This window comes from Seriola lalandi, unplaced genomic scaffold, assembly GCF_002814215.2.
Source record: "Seriola lalandi dorsalis isolate HSWRI2012SDOR001 ecotype SW California unplaced genomic scaffold, Sedor1 jcf7180002054864, whole genome shotgun sequence".
NCBI lineage: Eukaryota > Metazoa > Chordata > Actinopteri > Carangiformes > Carangidae > Seriola > Seriola lalandi.
The window spans coordinates 2,815,666-2,837,996 of record NW_019525417.1 but is presented as its reverse complement, the minus strand read 5'-3'; the positions used below and the strand labels follow the sequence as shown (position 1 = coordinate 2,837,996).

Below are 22,331 nucleotides of genomic sequence, written 5' to 3'. Positions count from 1 at the left end.
TTTGTCTCACTAAAGCCCCCTGTTTCAGTAGCCAAACATTTATATATACACACACACACACACACACACACACACACAACTTACTTTGTGCATACACACAAATATACAGAGGCACGCATACATACAAAGCCACAGTGTTTTGGATTAATCTTGAGGGGATTTCAGAGGACCACCAACTGCACATCCGCTATTCTCAAGTGCACAAATTCACTACCTAACATGGAATTTTAGATTAGCTGGTATGGCCATGTGTTCAAGCACTAATTCTATGTTGAACATCTCTTACTGGCTCTTTTGCATATACTGCCTTTGGGGTCCCATCAAATAAAACATTTCAAAATTCAGTATGAGAAAATAGGCTGGCAACTGTCTTTGAAAACTTTTATTAGACGAACAGGCACAGACCTAACAAATGGATCCTTTCAATGAAAAACAGGCAAGAGGTTTTGAGTCTGTACAAAATGATAAGGAAAATAATTTAATTAGTCTCAGGTGAATGTGGGAACATACTGTGGATAAGGCAGAAAGGGAGAAAGAGAGCTCAATATGTTGATGCTGTCAGTTGTCCATTTTTGGGGGCCTGTGGGAGAACATCCTCTTATTTTGATCCTCTTGTACAGAAGCAATGCAGCCAACATAAGAGTTGAGTGAATAAACAACAGTTCATATCTCCTTCAAGGGCAGTGGGTCAGTTTCAAGTCATGTACGGACAAGAGACAGACTTTCTATTTCATGAATACGTTGGGGAAAGGGTTTACTCCTGGTCCTTCTCCTCTCCGTGGGTAATGATGTGAACCAGGTTCTTGTAGTCCAGGTTTCCTGCCACATCTGGAGGGAAGGCAGTGAACATCTGCTCCATCTTACCAACAGAAAGTAGATATTATCACCACTTTTGTCAGAGCTTTAGCCCCTCACAGAAACAACTCATACTGCAGCTCAGTGTGTGAAAAGGTGTGATGATTCACTGAGCTGCTTTTTTTTTTTTTTGTATGAAACTGCGTCTGATGTGAATGCAGAAGATCGTCATGATGACGCTCATCCCTCTGTGCTTTTTGGACTCACCCACACACACAAGCTATCTTCTATAATAATGATAATTAGTGAAAAAAGGATTGCAATGTACCTCTTCAGGAGAGAATCGGTCAGCTTGTGTTGTTAGCATCTGTGTCACACTGGGCAGGAAAGAGGGGAAAAAAAAGTGTGAGATGACGTGGCTTGTGTTCACACCAGGAGAAAATGTGCTGGTCATAATGGTCTTTACTCATGGATTTGTACTAAGATGAATGATTGCAGTCAGACTCAGTCATAAATTGTGAGTAAAAGCTGACATAACACTCCTTGTAATTCATTTGCATATTACAAACTGATGTGGTGTGAGAGTGGAGTGTGTTAAACCACTTACTAATCCTTCCTCAGCACACCTTTCCCCTCAGGGTCAAAGACTTTAAAAGCGTTGAGGATGGTCTCCTCTGGATCAGCACCTAGATACATTAAAACAGCCATTACAATTCTTGAAACATATTTAAATGAACACTGTAGTTCTTAGATTTTCTTTTTATGCCTTAAATTTCATCTTTAGCGTGTGTGCTCTTACCTTTCAGCTTCTCCCCGAACATGGTGAGGAAGACGGTGAAGTTGATTGGGCCAGGGGCCTCCTTGAGCATCTCATCGATCTCTTCCTGTTTCACATTGAGACGTCCTATGGCACCAATCATTCAATGTGAATAAAAAGCTATTTGATAAGTAACACAGTTTAAAGGATTTGTATAGCTCAACATGAGTTGAACCTTTGGAAACTGTAAGTCACAGTGTCTTATCAGAGTGAATATGAGTGATATACAGCACACCTAGAGCAGCAAAAGTGTCTCTCAGGTCATTCTTGTCGATGAAGCCGTCTCTGTTCTGGTCCATGATAGTGAAGGCCTGACGTCAGAGCACAGAACATGTAAATGAGTTGCGAACAGATTGCTTTCAGCCCACCTCTCAGAAAGAAAACAAAAAATCCAAACGCTGTCACACTTGATTTTATATTCTCTTTCTTCCCATAAATGTTTTGGGTGCCATCTTCATAGATGAACACCGCTAAGTATTTATAACCTGAGAATCCCCCTGGGGTTTAGCCTGGCATCCAGGGCATGCCCAGCAGTTTATCTGCAGCCTAATCACTGATGACACAGTCTGGATGTCTGGGCACCACTGACCCTCATACCAGCATACCACATGCCTCACTGCTGGCAATCCAGGGATGGAGAAAATAGACAGGTGGGCATACTACAATGATGAACAATGGAAATGGAGAGACATAGAGGGAAGAAGATATAGAGACCGCCATGTGCGTTGCTGTGTATTTTTGAAGAAAAACCTGTATCGTAATCCTCGACACTGGTGAGCTAACATGCGTATTCATACACCCTTTCCACAATTCTCAAGTCATTCTCAGCTAAATGTTAATCAACCAATAAAAATTGGTTCAGCACTTCTCACCTCTTTGAATTCCTGGATCTGGGCCTGCTCAAACATGGAGAACACATTGGAGTTGGCTCCCTCTGCTGTCCTCTTCTTGGCTTTCTTGGGGGCCTTTTGGCATAAGCAGAGGAGGAGAGATGTGGCAGACACTACATGCTAGTTAAATGAAAGCTACATGGCAGACAACATGAAAACATAAATAAAAAGGGACTGTGTGACTTAATAAAAGAAAATGTTGTCCATAAAAAGGGGAATCTTTCAAAACTGCATAAACTACGTTGAAATGTGTGCTTTATTATTTATGAAGATCAAAATCTCCAAAAATTAGTTGGATGTCTAAATCATGTGAAGGCAACGACAATGTGTCTCATAAAATTTCAGTATCTTTAAGCAGGTCATGCAAAATGAAACATCCCATTAAAATACATGTTGCTTGTAATTTGGGATGCATTCAATGGCTGGTGAAAAGTTGGTAAAAGTGGACCCTCTGCAGTGGTAAGCTACTTTCCATCCAGAGATGCTTTAATCTTTTCTTGAAGCTAATAAATCACAGAAAATGTTGAATATTTGCTGGGAAATAGAAAATATATTAGTTTCAAGTGAAGCAATATAGAGATGAGAGCACTGAATTACTCATCTGTCCAAAATAAAAAGCAGCATCCTTGAAGTTAAATAAAAAGCACACCCCACGCCTATCTTTGCACAATCAAAAAGCACACACACTGACTTACCATGGCTGAGCAGCTGGGAGGTCAGACCAACAATGATGCCAGTGAACAATGGGGAGATTGTGGGTGGCCTTTTGTAGCCCCAACCTTCAGCTCTACTGGATGATATTTATAAACTATGCCCTCTTTAGGAAGTGACAGGTAAATGATGCTTCATACAGAACATACAGTATTGCATGCTCACAAAAAGAGCACACATACACACACACCCCTCTGTAGAAACGCGTCGCCCGGTGTTGTCATGATTGACATTGGACAAAGAGAGTGGAATAACTGGTCTAGAATATCAAGAGCAGACTGAAGGTTAAAGCACTTAATCACTTTAAACTGCCCTTAGTCCACAGACCACTGTCTTGACATGTCTAAACTAAAGGCAGCAATGGTATTAACACAATCAAAGTGATATTGTAACTGCAAAGATGAAAAGGTATAGAAAACATATCTCGTGTTTTTTTTGGACTGCAGTCTCTCATCTTTCACCTTTCTACTCCTTAGATTTTCAGAAATTGGACGATGTAATGTAGCTGGTAAAAAGGCAGGTGAAATACTCTATATATGTCTTTATTATAGATTAAATAGTTTTTTTTGTTTGTTTTACATTTTATCAAATTAACAGGTTTTCATATTGTCTCATAGCAACCACCTCCACTGTGGCAGGATGGTCTTTCTGGTAAATGAGGGATTATGTTTTGGAACATCTACTTAAAAAAAAGTCCTTGGATTAATGAATAAACGCTGCAGATCTTTTTAAATATTATTTCTATATATAGTCTATACCGTACTTAGCATGTAGTTCACAGGTAAAACACTTTGAAATGGATGTTTTGTAACCCAACAGATGAAAAGATAGAGGTTTATTTCAAAAGGTGGATTTCAAAGTTTCAAAGATTTTTATATTTGGAAAAAAAAGACAAAGAAAAAAAAAGCCCTCAGCTATCAAAGCCTGTATCCAAGGACTGAAATTTTGAGCTAGAATTTATCTACATTCACCAACAAAAACTTTATCAACTCTTGATTTTATATTCTGATCCATGTACCAATCATTTGTATCCGGATTCAATAAAAGGCATGAGAGTGTGTAGAAATCACCAGCTCATTAAGTATAATTTATTGACCTGTCAGGACCGTGTTACCGCCAACCTTTGTCACATTTCTCACACGCTTCTTCACATGATTGGCGTTGGCCTACCTTTCTCCAACATTGTTATGGAACGATATGGCACAGCACACATACTGAAAACTATTTATGGGCCCTCATTTATTCTGTGAAGGTAAATGCACTTGCTGACTTTCATGCCAATGAAATGTCTGACTGCCTCTCTTCCAGCGGCTTCTTCTCTGCTGAAGACTGTAGATCGCAAAAACTACCACCATGGCCCAAGTTTTAGTGGTTAGATGATCTGCAACTTAACTTCAAAGTAACTGAAATCTGATTTTTGGGAAATATTAGCAAAACCACATGGTGAAAACCCGGACCTTTTAAAGTCATGAAAGGGAAAATTAGTAGAAAAGGGCAACAGGTTTTATGTGCCACAAAGATGGTCTTTGATCTACCTCTTACATTACACCGGTGTCAGCATTAAAGAGCTTGTGAAACTAAGCTCAGCGATGTCAACAGGAGTAGGTGCGACATGCTTAAATGTAACACTGCTGGCACTGAACACGTCCTTACAATGTGCCGTGTCCCTCTGCGCCATTAACAAGTCGTCCAGTATCACTTGCTGCTCCCAGGTCAAGAAAAGTGACAGTGTGTGAAAATGAGCTGAATGAGCCGGGGTTAGGAGGTAACACCACAGGCGAGTGATCTAAATAAAGACAGGAGCTGAAAGCCCCCCCCCCCCGCCGCACTGGGTCCACTCACTGTCAAACACAATGCTGTTGATGAACTAACAGCAGATGTCAGTGGTGTCATCTCACAGTATAGTGTGTACAAGGAGGTTAGAATTAGACGAGTTATTGTTAACCAACGAGGCCGTGGCTATTGTTGAAAACTTCAGCTCTGCTCAGTTTCTGATCTGAGCAGCCGCTGCAGCTACTGTAACTGGAATGGCAGGCCACTGTCGCACTGGCTGAGCGCTAGGATCACCTATAAATAGGCTAACCTCCTCTAGCACAATGGACATGGACAAATGGTCATTTCACTGGCAGACTCAAGTGTGAGTGTTGATTGTAAAGCACAATGAGAGAAAAGAGCTTCAAACATGACCAGTTTTCGCTCTTACCTTATAGAGTTAATAATGACGAGTGTGAAGGACAAGTTTCTGTCTACAACTTAAATTAACACAAGCACAACATAAGAAGGCAAATTAGAAGTGAAAGACAATGGTTATAATATTTAATATTCTGTGACAAAATCTCTACAGGGAACGCTAATAAAACATTTGTTAGCAGACATCAACATCATATCCAGCGTTACGGCACTGTGATTCGGGATCATGTGAAAAGAAAATAAGAATATAACAAAGATAAAACAGGATGGGAAACCCTTTGTATAGAGTCCTATCAAGACCTGTAGAAAACTTGTGCAATCTGTAGCATTGGGTGCTTTCTGTTGAACATTTGTGACCAATGAATCTGTTCTAGCCTCTTGGCTTAAATACATTCAGGAAGATTTCCTACATCTAAAAAGAACAAGAGTGGAATCAGAAAGTTGCAGAACAATCCTCCTATTGAGCGCCCTACTGTTGAAAGACACACTTGGCAAGTTAAAATGTGTCCTCTCATCTGTTTCTACTCTAAAAACCACTAAAATATTCCATTTCCATAGGTCAAACTATGACAAATAGAAATAAAATCAGCTTGATCAGTTCAATGAGCTCAATAAATGTGGACGGATTTTGGATGTTTAACTTGCCAAGACAGTCCTAATAAAAGAAGAAAAAAAAAACAAGAGCTTTAGTAATTATAATCATAAGAATTTACTGTGCAAATAGGTAGTAATTAAAAGAAAGGAGATGTTACTCACGTGCTTCATTCTTGAATTGTGGAATAAAAATATAACCCAAATGAGGCAGAAGCAAGAAGACAACACTCCGTTTCGTTTCAGATATACATATCCATGCCATTGACGAATCAGGAAAAAAAACAAAGATTATTTTCATCTTCACCTTGAACAGTTTTGGGTTATATACAATATTAAGGGACATTATACAAAAAGAAATGCTCAAGTACTATGTTGTAAGCTTCAAACATGATCTTTTTTCCCCCTCCTGTCATATAATTCAGCACTGAGGTTTTGCCATTGAGAGATGGAAATGCATACACGAGTTGGATCCAGATACAATCACTCACTTGATAAAAGACGTTTGGACATATTAAAAGAATACTCATTGGACATTCAAGAGGACACGTAATCACTTTTTTTCTTTAACAAAAATAGACATGGCTTATCCAGCCTTGAAATTCCTTCTCAATATATATAAAATTATGTCTTGTCTATTTACAGTCAGATAGCGTTCTGAGGGATTAGAAAGGTCCTGCTCCATCGCTGCTGGGGATTGTGGGTAGTGCAGTTTTAGTGTCGACCTATCCCAGGGCAGACAATCATCTGGTGTGTGGTTCTACAGGGCGGGGAGGGTTCATTTATTGAAATATTATTTCAATTTGTTTGTGCTCCAGCCAAGTCGTGTCACTGTAACTAACCAAAGTCTCGGCAGGAGACTGAGGTTAGCAGAGAATGATTGTAATATGCTGAAAATGATTGTGTGTTGACTTGTCAGCGCAGGGCTGGAGCTAGAAATGCTATTAGATGGACACCACTCTCCTGCCCTGAACTGTAGCTACTGTGGACAGAGCTGAGTGTGGAAAGGCGCCAGTTGTATTAATGCTATTTAGAGTGAACCTCTGCCATTATCACTAGTGACTGAAAATATTCAGGCATTGCCTTGTAAGATAAAGTTGCTACTGCTGTGCTTATCTATTGTAGTCTCTACTGTCTGGAGTTAACTGAAACTAGCGAAACCCATGAGTCAAGTCTTCAGTTGAGAACTTATATGCCAGATCTTCTTTTGTTTGTTGTTGAGGAAATATAATCAAATTACTACCTTCTCAGAGGATAGAGCACATACTGAAACACACTGCAAAAAAACCTGCTTGAATTGTTAATATGGCATTTTGTTGACCTTTATTGACCCGGGTCAGTTCATTGAGGAAAATAACCTGATTCTAATGACATCTATTTATTTCTCTCATTCTCTCTCTGTTCTAACAGCTACAGTTGTTTTCCTCTGTGGGGTTTTTCAGTTTAGATGTCAGGCAAAACAGATGTGTGGCAGTGTTTCATCATGAGTTGGTGACATTCTCACTGGTTCTTGGTTTCTTCCTTTCCCTTCCCAAAGATGAAGTTCTCTGTCCATGCTGGGTATGTGGCTCTGCTGTATCTCAAACAGACGATTGGTCCCACACCTGGAGGATTAAGTCAAAAACATACAGACTGTTACATACATGCAAGAACAGATGTTAATACTTTGATGTATGCTTATGATATCGGTACCAAAACATATGCTAAAAAAAGAAAATTGAGTGAATGAGTTCTGTGACCGTAGTTGCAACTGACTATCAACAGTGGTCCATCACCTACATACAGCAACTGTGGAGAAACTAAAGGAATAGTTTGACATTTAGGGAATTACTCTTACATGGAGAGTTAGATGAGATCAACAACCCTCTCATGCCTGACTGTTAAATATGACGCTAAGCTTAGCTTAGCATAAAGACTGGAAGCAGAGAAAAACAGCTAGCCTGCCTGTGTGCAAAAGTAAGAAAGTAAGAAGTTTTTTATCCATACAAAACAAGCATAAGTTGCCGTTTTTTGTCACGTTGATGTTGCCAGCCACCAGTGGAGACAACTGGTAGTCGTTGCTCCCAGCCAAGACATAATCTGGCACGTGACCCCCTTAAAACGACAACCTGTAGTTTTTACGCTTTGTTTTTTTCTTGCTTCTCTATGCTAAACTTAGAGACTCTAGTTTCACATTTAACAAACAGATATGAGAATTGTGTCCTTCTCATTTAGGTCTTGGCAAGATAGTGAATAAGCGTATTTCCCAAAATGTTAAACTATTCCTTTAACACATTCTAAGAATCAACAGGGACGACTGACTAACCTTGTTAACAGGGTTTATGGGCGTGCGTCCAGAGCCAGTATGAAGCCTTTGGCGCTCTTCGAATCGTCCAGGGGACCTCTCCCTGCGAACGTCCATCATCCGGCCGGGGGAGCGGTCCATGCGAGGGTCTGCCATGGCCCTGCCCGGGGAGCGCTCTAAACGGGGGTCAGCCATGGCCCTGCCTGGAGACCCCACTATCCGGCTCTCCAGCATCCTGCCAGGGGACTTCTCTCTCTCCAGTGGACGGCTGGGGGACTTGTCCCGTCGAAACTCTGTGCGAGCCTCTCGGTAGCGGTGAGGTGTGCCGGGATCTCCGTGAACTAGCGGGTTGGCTGCCAGCCTTTTAGAGATGTGCTCATTGTAGGATGGAGGCCCGCGTTTGTTTGGGCTGTTAGGGAGGAACCGAGGCATGAGGACGGGCACGGAGCATTGTTAAAGGAAAAACGGTACTGCGTCTTGGGACGTGGGCTTTGCTTGGCGCTGTGGGAGTCAGGTCGGGCAGCAAATGTGAAGATGGTGTGTCACAATTGAGCTCATTTGATAAGATGTAGTGCATTGCTATTCGTAACTATACCAGACTGAACTCGTCTACTCCAGTTGGTTTTCTAAGTGAGAATATAGTGGCTGACAACAGGTGAACAAAATTTTGACTTGAAATTAAAAAAAAAAGAAAAAAGAATCAACACAGTGAGCAAGGACAGCTCAATTGTTAGTGAGTATCAGATTGTAATAGACCAGTCTCAGAACATAACAGGAGGAAGTCAGTCTTTATTCAACAGGGTCCTTTCTACATTTAACAGGAGCCATTTAAAAAGAAATTTTAATTTAAAAAGACGAATTTTATGATCTGTTACAGATAAAAAATGAACCCCTCCTCCTGCAAAGAATGAAATGAAGGTGTTACTCTTCTGTTTAACTTTATAACTAAATCAAACATTAAGGCCACAATTTAACAGTCACTGCCTGTGGATATCAACCTGTGCCCTTCAGTGCCAGCTAGTCCCAGTGACCCTTCAACAACACCAGTGTACATGGAGTAAGGAGGTGCAGTGAAATGCTCTTACTCTAAAGTCTTTGCAGCGCAGGGAAAACCAAACCAACAAAAACAAATAAATGAATGAATAAATTAGATGCTCAAGTAACCTAAGAAATGAGGAATGAAACAAATGAAACCACATCTTTTTCTTCTCTTTTACTTTCAGCTCAAGATGTGTTTTCTGTTTGCAGGATTTATTATTCCTAAAGCAAAATTAATTTCCACTAAGCAGGATTTTCCTCTGGGAGTCATCTCTTTTATTTCCCTTAAATAGACAAATGAAGGCATGGCATAATTTATTTATCTATTAATGCATAAAAAAAATGCAGGTATCGGACTATTATGGGTTGTCCCACATTGCTAACTGGGCAACTGAGCATCCAATTCAGTTGCTAAAGCCAAATTGCCTTTTAAATTTCCATCTTTGGCTATCGCAATGTTACATTAAATTACTTGTTTGTTTGAGTCGTGCCCATTACATTGTGTGGTATAATTTTATTTCCCTTTAATAGGAAATAAGTAATTACATTGACCCTGTGGTATTGATAAATTATATACTGAGGGAATCTCATTCTGCTAAAGGAAAAATTACTGATGTTACAGTTAAAGATAAAAATACTTTGGAGTTGACACAGTATTCATTGACTTAATGTTAAAATTTGTTAGTTCATTCCATTAGTTTATTTATTCATTATTTTATTTCTCTGTATACACATCTGCCCATGTAACAACAGTGCATGAGAGTTCAAGATGTGGTTTTGAGTGTCACCCACAAAATAAATACCCAGATTTTACCAGAAGGAAATGTGAGAATGTCAGGTTTAACAAATAGTCATTGTGTATGTCCTCACCTGCGCCCGGAGCCGTTACGCTGCAGGTCTCCTACACCCTCTTGGCTCTGGACCAGGTTGCCCTTGCAGCAGATGACCCTCAGTTTGTTCTGGTAGGACGAGGCCAGGTAGATGGCCCCAGAGGAGATGGCTGGGCCCAGGTAGCGTGGGTTTGGGATATCAAGGTGTGCATACGAGTGAGGCCTGGAAGGAGATAAAAGCAATAGACATCGGACCGTTTAAAACAGCGGTGAATGAAATGGATGATTCTTGTTTTTCTCTACCAAGCCCTTAACTTATCAATTGGAGTACTAAAATAAGCAATGATAATGAAGATCCAAGATCCACAAAATGATGATTATGTCTACTGGTATAAACCCTAACTGAGACACTGGTACTCGCAAAGAAACAGAAGGCAACCTTACCCCAGAGCAGCGTGTCCCTGAATCTCAATTACATCCAGAGAGTTGAAGTAGGTCACAAACAAGTACGGTTCTCTGTAGGCTGGAAGACCAAACAATCCACTTAACATCATTTCAGAGAGAATATCGACCATTAAATAATTGAAAAAATAAATTAACATGAAAGTGACATTGAAGAGGTTCTGATCTACGCTAACCAAAGGAGAGAGGCAGACGGCTCCATTTGATATCATCACTTCTGCTCCTGCGGCCGTATGCATCCACAAACACACCAAACTCTGCAAGAGAAATATTTCAATTATACAAAACTGCCTCTTGTAAACATAAATGACACAAATAATCACTTGTTAGAACTAAGCAGACATCACATTTCCACAAGAATCCTTTCCTGATGAAAAATTGTTTTGCACAAAAAGGTTAAACTTTGGCTCCTTTACTAATACATGTGTTGACATGCTTGACTGCACACACATTGTACTGAAGGTGTGTGCCCACACAGACAGAAAATGAATGTCTAACCATGGAAACAGAGCAGGTATTCATCCTTCTGTGGAGCAGTAGTGACCTGGATGATGGAGATGGGGAAGCTGTGGGAGGATGCGGCGAAGACAGCTGAAGCTAGCGTTACGTCATTTTTATCAAGGAACTCTGTAGAAAGAAATCGGTAAGTTCGTTCAGGTGTGAATGTTCAAACCTCACAGCGACAGAGACACACTTGTGTAGACTTGCTCGGAAAACACCATCTGGTCCGCACAAAGTAATATTTTTAAAATGCAAAATCGGTACAGAATTTGAGCTACCTTCCAGCACATACTGCTTCATTTCAATCTCGTAGAATTTGTTGGTGCCAATAATGATACTGTAGCCTGTGAAGTGGATACAGCTGCAGGGCTCTGACGTCTCAATCTCCTGCAAACACAAACTGAAGTTCAACAGGGATACTTTTTCAAAACTCATTACTGCCTGAAGCAAAACAGAACATCTATGTTGCTACAAAATACTTTCTTACCTTCATCACTTAAACTATTATCTATGCATCTTTAATGCCCACTCACCTTTCTGATGCAGAACTTGTTGAGGCTTTCATTAAGTCGCAGAATTGTAATCTTAGTGGGCATAGCGGCACAGATACAAGTCCCATTATCAATCTGTAAAGAAAGAAAAATACTGCAATCAGGACAGCCTTAAATATCTGCAATTAGACAGCACACCACTATGCTATTACTCTGATCATTAACTCTGACTAAATAACAGCCTAACAAGGAAGATTTTGCTCTGTGTAAGTAAAAAACACCTGACTCACCTTTCCAGAGGAGAAGAGGTGGCATCCCTTCACTGTCTCAAAGATGAAGGGGTTGAGGTCAGGCTGAGCCGGGAGATGGGACTGTGACAAAGACTGTTTCACCTTCTTGATCTCCACCAGACACAGTGCCCGCTCCTCTCCTGGAGAATGTGAATGAATGAAAAAGTAAAAAAATACTTACAAAGACTGAGCAATTGAGTATATTTGGCCTCATCTAATGTCATGTACTGACCAGTGATCATGAGCAGCTTATCAAGATCCTTCAGGATCTGGATCTGGAAAACGGATGTCAGCCCTGGGATGTGCGTTAAAGAGTTCTTTATGACGTTTAGAGCATACAAACCCTCCTCAGAGCCGACCAACACGATCTGAGGGAAAGGATAAGGAAGATCATAAGGGCTTAACATGAACATGCAGCAGGATAATGTAGCAGTCAGTCATCCCTGTTTATGTTACAAGTTTTTGTCCTTATACCTGGTCAGTGAGAGGCAGAGTGCAGTTGATGTCCAAACGGTCGTCACCCTCCAGTTTCAGCAGGGAGTTCCCCAGAAGTTTCTATTAAGATGAGATACAGAGAGAGAGAGAGAGAGAGACATGGAGCAGGGGAAGGAGGCAGGTTAGGACGATTTTTTCTGCAGATCTGTTGCATTAGAGCAAAACAAGCTAACCCAGCAAAGATTAGCCAGAGAGCCTTAACAAAAAACAAATTAGTAAATCAGGCCTTCAATATTAGTAAATAGAATTTTCTTGTAAGCTGGGGATGACCGAACCAGACATGTGTTATCGTCCTCTAAAGACAAAAAATTAAATCACTATTTTTAGGCAAAGTATTGTAATTTTGTATATGACATTTGTCAACAGTGCTCAAGTGTGAACACAATTTTACACAAAAAAAGTTGTTTGTTAAACAACGTAAGACAAACTTCAGCCAAAGTAAAAATAACAAAAATGATTGGAATCAGGCAATATCCAATCAAAGAGTAACTCAACATGACTAGGAATTGAGCAAGCATTTGATGCCAACTTGTGGTACTTTACAGATACTCAGCTACAGACACAAGTCACCTGGTATTTTTTTTTTTTTTTTACATCTGTATATCACAGCAATAACCACTTCACAGCAACAACAGCAACAGTGGAAAGTAGTGATTGTTTGATTTAGTCATTCATCTCAGGTTGTCTGGACATAGCCATTTTACAGTAGACAGCAAAGTAATGACAGGTGCTGCAGTGTGAACTGAAGGGTACTACCTTAACTATATGGCCAAAAGTATGTGGACACTATGTTATCCTATACAAATATAGTTTTGGTGAAGAGGGGTTTGGGCTAGGTTGCTTAATTGCATATAAAAGTCTTAAGGCTACACGTTTCCTGTTTCAACACGACAATGTCCCTGTGCATTAAGTGAGGTCTATAAAGAAATGTTTCTTTGAGTTTGGTGTGGAAGACCTTGACTGGCCTGCGCAGAGCCCCGACCTCAACCTCATCCAACACCTTTGGGATGAAGTGGAAACTGACATCAGTGCCCACCCTCACTAATGTGTGAAGTTGGCCTGTGGCTGTACAGCATGTAGCCAGGCTCCAAATTGTGGAAAGCCTTCCCAGAAGAGTGGAGGCTGTTATAGCAGCATTTTAAAGGACAGGGTTTTGGAATGAGATGTTTAACAATCACATTTGGGTGTAAATGTTCAGGTGTTAACATACTTTATTCAGATGTCCTCATATTTTTAGCCGTGTAGTATATTCTGCCTGAAGGAAAAAAAAATGCTCCATATTGAGCTTTCAAATGCATATGTGAATAGGAAATATATCAAAAGAGGCAGGGGTTTTGAAAACACTAATGGTTGACTATCAGTTTAGACAAAATCTTACAATATTTACAAGGGTAAGAATGTAAGAGAGATAATAAACGGCTTATAAGACAGCAATAAACACACAAACACCAAAAACAGAAGCCTGCAGACTGAAGTTAAGATCAGGTAGCTGGGAGTTTGTACATGTGTGTGTTTCAGTGAAAGGGGCAAAAGCAGCACATGGCTTTTGCAGAAGCATGCATGCCCGAACATGACGCCAGGCCAGAGGTGCACAGCAGAGTCTATTCACATCCATGCAATGTGTAGGTTTTATGTGTGAATGCAGCTGTTTTTCAAAGGGCAGATATTCCCTTGCACCATATTGAGAAACTGAGCCTGGGACTGTGCTGACTTGTACTGAACAGCATCAGTGTTGAATGCGTAGATGTGTACAGCTACTGCATGCTCAGTCGGTCGGTCGACTGAAGCCCAAGCATTCGTGCAGCTACTTACTGTACCTGAACCAGAGGGGATAGGTTCTTCTGTCTTTTAGAAACACCTGCCTATAATATGATCCACACAACCGAGTTGAATGGAGATACACACGCACAGTATAATCACATCAACAAAGACGATGATGACACACAAATAGAAGACATGGATGTTGAGAACATGCAGAGAGAGAAAGAAGAGGGAGGGGGAGAAAAAGAAGTGAAGGCACTGCCTGATGTTTAATGGAGGCATTCAATATATGTTACCCAATTTTCACACCAAACAATACAGCCACCCTTGGATAAAGTTACTATTTGAAATGTGCATACTGTAATAAGCGTGTTTGTCTTGCATAAAGGAGTCACTGGGATGTCTTTCTTACACCTTTGATTGGCAAACTCAAATTTTGAACCTAATCAGGCCTGACACAAGCAGAAACATATAATATACAGACAATACTTACAGCATCAGCATCTACTTTGTCTTTAGATCCACGGCTACCAGCCACCACAGACTCTAGGACAGCCACCCAGCGCTGCTTGTCAGGGAAGCTGGGAGCCATGAAATAGAGGGACTGGCCTGGCCAGCAGGTGGTGTGGGGATGCGACTCCAGCTTCAACACATACGGGATGTCTGTGTACACACACAGAAAGATGGATTAGGTGGCTATCTTGCTAACAGCTTAATTTCACATCTGCGCAGAATGGTCAACATGTTGTATTTTGGGATTAAAAGTATAGATGTGATGTGTGGATCCAGTTTAATATTTGGGGAGAGGATGATACACTTAAAATCTTACAATAGGCTGAGTGTAGCAGGATTAGGTGGTATTGATCTGGTACCTGACTTGGCGGTGTTGATGAGCTCAGAGGCTCCAACAGCTCCATGAACAGTCACCTCCCCATCAGGCATACAGAGCTCAAACTCCTCCTCAGCCTTTACACAGTCTAGAAGAAAAAAAACCACATGACTGTTTTTATTGAAATCTGCTGCATTGATCTTCATGGAAACATAAACAGTTAAATGATGACAAACTGTCGGATTCAGCAATTTTCTGCCAAGTTTAAAATATATTTTCCAATGCTATTCCAACAGTGAAAAATACAGTCATTTAAAAGATTAGTACTGACCCTCTCTGGGCTCACTGTCATAGATGGACACTTTGGTTCCATCTAGCACCACATACTTCCTCTCCCAGCCTTGCTGGCCACGCTTTCCATTTCTATGTGAGCAAACACAGATATACAAACACCTTCAATGCTGTGTATATAACAGACTGCATATGGTCAGTATGGCAGTTAAGGACTGAATTAGTTACCTAGGCTGCTTCATCCATCCCTCCAAGCGAACATGCCCACTGGCCTCTTTGACCTGCAGCGCAGGTGAGTTTGCCTTTTCTCGGCACAGAGCCTCTGAAAAGTGAGTGGCATACTCAGCTGGCAGACCGCAGGTGGCCGGAAGACATGGTGAGCATTTAGGGTGACACAGGGTGTGGCATTCTACAATAAGACAAGACAGAGCGAGGGGGTGAATAATAGGTCATTTTGATTTCTTCAAAAATGATTTTAATAGTCTTCTTCTTAATGTGGCAGTTCATACTACAATCTTTCGAGATTCTCAAAGACTCATGTTTGGAAGATAAGAAGCACAGAATGGCAGGGGCTATCACCATAAAAATATACAAATAGCTATCATCATTTTGATTGCTGTTATCACAATAATTGACAATGACAAGAGGAAGGCTAATGTGTTTTTCACATTACCATGTGTGTTTTTACACTGTCTCTACACTGTTGGTTTGGGAATTAATCAAAATCACATGTTTTTCTTTTATAGGACTCATAAGAGAAGGAATTTTAATGATAGCCAAAAATGATTTCATCAAGTGAGGGAGACTAATGCAATGGCCACAATACAAAAACACTTTTCTTCGGGGTGGCCAATAATTTGTGCTCTTAAACATCTTCACATTTGGCGCTCCCAGCTACAGTGCAGGATACAGACCTAGACAAGTGGCAGCCTGTCGTCCAAAATGCACAGTGTCCAGGCAGACGGCACACTTGGCAGCCCTCATGTTGAGCCCCACGGTGAAACGATGAGGGATGTTGTGGTGCATTCTCTCTTTCACACGACGACCAAATTCTGCAATACAAAGAGGGAGGAAGAGGCAGGCAGGGATAGGAGTTACTGAGTGAGAAATATGATACCATAACATTTTGATACAGGCTTACTCACTTCAGAAGTCAGCAACAATGATTTCCAATTTTTTCAAACAGCATGTGGCAATATAAATAATAAATGAACTATTTTAACTGCAGGTATTAGGCGTATGAATGTTCAAGTACTTTAAAAGAGTCAATCAGAATCAGATTATGCATGCCAATGAGCATGGGATGCATTAAAATGCTCCTGGGTGAAAAGCGACCTAGCCTGCCATATGCCATCTAAATCATTACTCCAGGAATGAGGCTGAAAAAAAAAAGAGAGGACGTCAAACTTGACCTGTAATCGACAGGTGTTGAGTCAAGTTACAGTTAACCTGACAAAAGGACAACAGGACGGATGTACAGTATGATATGAACATATGTGTGTATAATATATCATGCATGCAGATGAGCTCATGCATGTGAGAAGACACACTGGTGACTGCTAACTTACTTTCAAAGGTGACCCTTCTCTTTTCTGTGAGGAGCAAGAGGAAAGAGACAGAAAAGAGAGAGCAGTCTAACAATAGCTAGGTGAAAGTAAAGCAACACAGACAGTAAGGGGTCTGAATCACAAAGCAAGTTCAACTTATTGACCAGCTGTTATCCAACTATTTGTCTCTGAAAAGAATACACATCAATGTGTATCTTATGATATCATGACTACTGACACCATGGTATTTAGAGATTCAGATGCATATAAATGCATTATTTTTTGGCATCCTTCTCAAATTCTTACTCCATTTTCCCACAGAGCTTATTAGGAGATGGACTGTTTACACATATGAGTCACTGAACCTGCCACGAGGCCTTGATATTTGTAACAAAGGTTCAGTTTCCATGGTGATCAACCCCCCAAAAAATGTAGTTTAGCTTTGTGATAGGGGAAAGCTTGGATTGAAACCAATGTTACCTGGCTAATCCACTATTCTTACTTTGTGAGACAGGCCCAAGCAGGATTACGTTAGCTGGATAAATGCACAGTGAATAAAACCTGAAACAGCTCTTTTTACTTGAGTCCATGCCCCCAGGTTTAACATGTGCTGAACAGAGTTATCCAACTTTATTTGACTTCATAATCCTGCTTGGTGAGACAGGCCATAGAAAAAACACACACATAAACAAAATAAGTGAACAGAGGAGTCCCATTTGTGTTGACACTGATAGCTTAAGGGTGAGCGCTCCCACGGGGGCAACTATACAGCTTCACAACAGGACACCCAAGGTTCAAATTGAGGCTGATGAGCTGAGGGCAGCATTAAATCTACTTGGGTGTTTGTTTATTAGTCTGTGTGTGCACGTCTAACCTTCAGGTGTGGAGGATTCCTTACAGCGGGTGGAGGGGTTGAGCAGGCTGCTGGGGTTAGGTTGATGTTCTGGGGATTTCACAATGGCTGACATGAGGATTTGATGGCGGGCCTGGGCTGGGGTGGAAGGAGCCACATGCTCCTGGGCTTTGAAGTGAGCCGCTGTATCATCACAAGCAAACAAAACAACCAAATTTTAGATCAGTGATAATCATTAAAGTGGAAATATTTGGCTCCGTGACCAAAAAACAAATAAGATTCTGAAATGAATATCATAGGACCAGGCAGGTGTAGGTAATGGAGCAGGATGCTGCCATGGTAACTCTATTAAAAGATGTCTGGGAACAGATAAAGGAGGGGGCACAAAACAGGATTTCCTGAGTTGACTTGTGTTGTCATTTCTCATCTCAGATGGGAGGCCACGATTTATGGTGGTATGTGTTTTAATGAAAAAATATGATTACCAGAGTTAAATCAACACAACTCTGACTCAGTGTCAAGAATTAAAAACTCAGTTTCACAGACTGAAAGTAACTATTAGAGGAATGTTGTATTTGAACCTGTTGCCTCTTTCTAAGGGAGAATGATGATCCTGTTGACTACAGTACAATATCCCTGCCGCTGACAAGGATTTCCCATCTTGCTCCAGGATTTAACTCACCAAGAGATGCCATTAAGATATAAGACGCAAGAGACTGTGCTACCGCTGGTTCCTACCCTCTTCTCTAAGGGACCGTAGCTCTATCCTCATCTTCTGCAGAGCCTCTTCCAGCTCTGCGCATCTTGAACGCTCCTTCTCCAAAGCAAGTTTCATGTCACTGTACTGCATGGGAACTGCCGGCTGGGGTTGTGGAGTCAGCGCGCCATTAGTCGTGGTACCTACATCCTCCCGCCGCCGCCCAAATATACCCTGTTCATAGAGAGAGAATAGTACTCCATTCATTTATGAAGATGCACAGTTGGCATTACTAATACTGTACATGAAAATTACAGTAAATGCAAATTTTCAATCTAACATGGTTTATATTTAGCATTAAGTATTTTGCCAGACCTTCTTTTTCTTGGTGGGCTGGTCCATTTTCGCCTGGAGGAAGTCGATGAGTTTGGTCTGCTGGGAGATGGTCCCCTCCATCTTCACCTTCTCATGGGAGTACACAGCCTGCAGGAAGGAAAACAGAAGCTCAGAGAAAGAAATACCTCTGAAGACGATTTCCCTCTGAGAACACATGAATTAGGATGACTTTATCCTCTTGGTCCCCCGGAGATGCATTGTTACTTACTGACATCAGTTGTACTGTTCTAATATCTAATGAGGACTCTCCCGTTCTCCCTAGAGACCAATGATATTCAAATTGCAAAAGTGTTGCATCTGGCACCTGTATATTCTCCAGCTGGTACTCCAGATCAGTCCTCTCAGTCTTGAGCATGTCAGTCTGGTCCAGGGCATCCTGCAGGCCTTGGGTCAGACGGAAAATGTGGCTCTTTTGGAGGTCCATCTGCTGCTGCAGCTTCCCTTGCTGTTGGGACACCAGACATCTGATTTAAAATCAGTCGCATTTCAAAGTGGTCACAAATATAAATATTAATAATATAAATATATATAAAATAAATATAAACAAATATTGTTAACTCAAGAGGAGAGGCATCCCAAACAGATTTCCCAAATAGTGCCTATTCTTTTAAATAAAGTATTTTATGTACAATACTTTAAATAGATGGCTAAAAATAGTCTCTCTGGTTTTTATGTTTTAGGGAGTTATACGGGCCATCAATGCATCTTCAATTTAATATATCAGGTATGTCATACAGGGTGGTCGTATTTCATTTTCTACCTCTTCCATGAGCCTTTGTTTCAGTTCTCTCTCGGTCTCCAGTTTCTGCTGTAAGCTGCGGGCGTTCATCTCCAGCATGGCGTGCTTCTTCTCCAGATCATTGAGCTGTGAGAACATATGAGTACATGTTAAAACATAACACGACACAACCACAAACACAGTGCTGATTTTCTGTTTCCGAAATAAAACAAGTATTTGTTGATTGTGTCAAAGCCAGACATTTTACTCCATGGAGGAGAGATGAGATTCAAGTTAGATCATAAGTAAGAATACGTGTGACTCACAGTGTCAGACAGACTTTCAGCTTTCAGTCTCTGCTCCTTCAAAGCCTGTTGTAAGGCCTGTATCTCAGCCTTGTGCTCTTTGACTGCCAGCTCCACTGCCTGGCGAGACTCAGTGCTGCGCTGGTCTGCACGCAGCCTGTGAACAGCACAATAACAAGTCGTAACACTTTTTTTTTTTTTAAGTATATTTTTTGGGGCTTTTGTGCCTTTATTGGACAGGATAGTAGAGAGAGACAGGAAATGGGGAGGCAGAGAGAGGGGGAATGACATGCAGCCGTCCGATGCGGGACTCGAGCCGGGGCCAACTGCAGCGAGGACTGTAGCCTCTACACATGGGGCGCCTGCTTAGACCACTACACCACACGACGCCCCAAGTCTTAACACATTTTAATGAATATATTGAATGACACTGACCCGTCATTCTGATGTACAATAACACAGTGTAAATAAATTCAAAAGCGTTCATGCTTGAATCTTACCTATTCTGCTTCTCATTGTCTAGCAGTCTCTGCAGGTCCCTGGTGCGTCTCTCAGCTTGGCTCTTTTCATCCTCCAGGGCCGCTCTCCAAGCCTCCCACTGCCTCTCCTTCTCCAGCAGCTCATCGTTTAGAGACTCCAGCTCCACCACCTGCTCCTCCAACATGCTGCATGTTGTCTTCAGTGTCTCAATGTTCTGGTAAGATAAACACAAGACCAGACTGAAAAGAACATCCTTCAACATTTTGGGGAAACCGTGCAATAGTCAGTCCTACGTCACGATATAATTCATCACATCTTTGGTCTGGAACATAAATAAGCAACACACCATCTACAATATCTTTCCACTATATCTACCAATATGAGGTACAGTGGGTAGGTAGGTAGTTATTTATGTTCAAATGCTTTCAAGCATTTCAGTGTATGCATCTACCTGTTTCTGGTTGTTGAGGTGCATCTCGCGGTCAGCCACCTCCCTCCTCAGTCGGTCCACTTCCTGGCTGAGCTGTAGCTGGTCCTCCCTCTCATCTGACGCTTCGTCAAGTTGTTTGGACAGGTAGAAGTTCTGGCGGTTCAACTCAGCATTCTCCTGACTCAGCTGTGTAAGCTGTTCCTCCAGGTCAGTGATCACCTGAGGCAATACAAACAGGCAGGTGTTAGCCTTGCTCATGGAAGTGAAAAGATATTCTAGCTTCTGTCCAAAACACCAGGGTAAAGGAATCATTTCAGTAATAGCACAGCTGGGCTACTCATAATTTATGACTTTACAATGACTCTAATTAATGTGAGCAGTAATAGTTACTTCCCCTACACTAGTCCCCCGAGTGGGAGACATATCTTTGGCATTCAGGATTTAGGAAAAGACTGTTTCAAAAAGTGAGGAAAATGTCAAATAAGAATTCTTAGATTTTTTACCTAAAAGTTGAAGGAGGTGATTTGTTGAACGTACTGGATCAATATTGTCCATCTGTGTTATTCATGTTGTATATTTATATATAGTAAATGTGTGAGAAATGTGCATCTGCTGTGGTCACAAAATTCCTTAGTGTGAAAACAACTGTGATGACAAATGAATACCAATTAAATGAAGAAATTAACCTGCTCGAAGTGTCTGGGGAAAGTTGGAAAATACCCCGTGAAAGCGAGCTGTGTTTTCTCTTGCCAAGGACTTGATTCAGGAGACTACAATGAACTTTAATAACTGCACATGAATAACTATATATTTTAAGGTTGTATGAATCTGTTTGAAAATTGTTCTGCTGCTGGTGAGAGCAGAGACAAAAGGCTGTGGCCGCACTTACTGAGCAGCTGTCTCTCAAGGCATCAAACTTGCGCTGAATTTCATCTCTGTGGTTCTGTGAGAAACAAGAGCAAATGAAGAGCGAAAATACAACCACATCTGACTGCCACATATAATAATGAGGAATGATTTATTGTTGAAAGTGTTATTTAAAATAGATTGAAAAAAATAATGTGAACTGTCCTGCTTGTACAACACAGATTGTCCGTATCTAAATACACTAATGCTGAATGTATATGCACCTGTATATTTACGAGTGACTAATTACAGTCATGTGCCTGCACTTGTTTGTCTTACCCTGAGGGCGGTGATCTCCTCCTCTGCCTCAGCGGTGGTCTCTTCCAGCTCGGTCTTTGCTTGCTGCAGCTGGCTCTCCAGGGCAAGACGCGCAGCCTGCAGGCTGCTAATCTGGGACTCCCGCTCCTGCAGGGAGAGGGTCAACTCCGACACCTGTCTCTTGATCTCCAGCTTCTCTTCTTCATGTTCAAGGCCCATCTACAAGGGGACAAGACTAATGTGAATGCTGTGCGTATATGGAAATGTAAAACAGACCTAAACAGATTGTATTTGCATGTAATTTTCAGAATTCTTTCAGCCTACTTAGAGTACCAGATGGTAGAGGTTATAGGACATGAGGGCAATTCAGAAATTGGAGGCAATTTCAAAACTGGTTAAAGTCATCATAGAGTACCAATATAGACTGCCTGAAACCCACATCTGTCTATAGTGCTGACATGATTTGAAACCTGCA

At 41.2% G+C, this 22,331-nt stretch overlaps 2 protein-coding genes across 6 annotated transcripts in view; both read right to left on the bottom strand.

The window, feature by feature from the left end:
- Window positions 1-367: 367 nt before the first annotated feature.
- On the bottom strand, window positions 368-3,290 carry myl2a (myosin, light chain 2a, regulatory, cardiac, slow). The gene is made up of 7 exons (XM_023427851.2): window positions 3,198-3,290; window positions 2,485-2,577; window positions 1,848-1,923; window positions 1,595-1,699; window positions 1,403-1,481; window positions 1,124-1,172; window positions 368-859 (listed from the first exon to the last, which is right to left on the bottom strand). Exons 1-7 carry the CDS (start codon window positions 3,198-3,200, stop codon window positions 755-757), a joined length of 510 nt encoding a protein of 169 aa, XP_023283619.1. The 5' UTR covers window positions 3,201-3,290; the 3' UTR covers window positions 368-754.
- Window positions 3,291-5,507: 2,217 nt separating this feature from the next.
- cita (citron rho-interacting serine/threonine kinase a) overlaps window positions 5,508-22,331 on the bottom strand; it is a 36,692-nt gene continuing 19,868 nt past the window's right edge. For 2 of the 5 annotated variants that reach the window (XM_023427952.2, XM_023427955.2), the window contains exons 23-49: window positions 21,878-22,075; window positions 21,582-21,635; window positions 20,714-20,911; window positions 20,283-20,476; window positions 19,804-19,939; window positions 19,520-19,624; window positions 19,064-19,204; window positions 18,739-18,846; window positions 18,405-18,597; window positions 17,688-17,849; window positions 16,835-16,858; window positions 16,181-16,318; window positions 15,495-15,675; window positions 15,307-15,398; window positions 15,019-15,123; window positions 14,640-14,809; window positions 12,365-12,445; window positions 12,123-12,258; window positions 11,891-12,030; window positions 11,643-11,735; window positions 11,388-11,496; window positions 11,107-11,235; window positions 10,785-10,865; window positions 10,591-10,669; window positions 10,187-10,369; window positions 8,300-8,687; window positions 5,508-7,598 (exon numbers count right to left, since the gene is read on the bottom strand). In XM_023427952.2, coding sequence (XP_023283720.1) covers window positions 7,575-7,598; window positions 8,300-8,687; window positions 10,187-10,369; window positions 10,591-10,669; window positions 10,785-10,865; window positions 11,107-11,235; window positions 11,388-11,496; window positions 11,643-11,735; window positions 11,891-12,030; window positions 12,123-12,258; window positions 12,365-12,445; window positions 14,640-14,809; window positions 15,019-15,123; window positions 15,307-15,398; window positions 15,495-15,675; window positions 16,181-16,318; window positions 16,835-16,858; window positions 17,688-17,849; window positions 18,405-18,597; window positions 18,739-18,846; window positions 19,064-19,204; window positions 19,520-19,624; window positions 19,804-19,939; window positions 20,283-20,476; window positions 20,714-20,911; window positions 21,582-21,635; window positions 21,878-22,075 — 3,642 coding nt within the window. In that variant the 3' untranslated portion in view covers window positions 5,508-7,574. Of the gene's footprint in view, window positions 7,599-8,299; window positions 8,688-10,186; window positions 10,370-10,590; window positions 10,670-10,784; window positions 10,866-11,106; window positions 11,236-11,387; window positions 11,497-11,642; window positions 11,736-11,890; window positions 12,031-12,122; window positions 12,259-12,364; window positions 12,446-14,202; window positions 14,248-14,639; window positions 14,810-15,018; window positions 15,124-15,306; window positions 15,399-15,494; window positions 15,676-16,180; window positions 16,319-16,834; window positions 16,859-17,687; window positions 17,850-18,404; window positions 18,598-18,738; window positions 18,847-19,063; window positions 19,205-19,519; window positions 19,625-19,803; window positions 19,940-20,282; window positions 20,477-20,713; window positions 20,912-21,581; window positions 21,636-21,877; window positions 22,076-22,331 lie in introns of all 5 variants that reach the window. The other 3 variants (XM_023427953.2, XM_023427954.2, XM_023427949.2) reach the window with 2 other exon arrangements.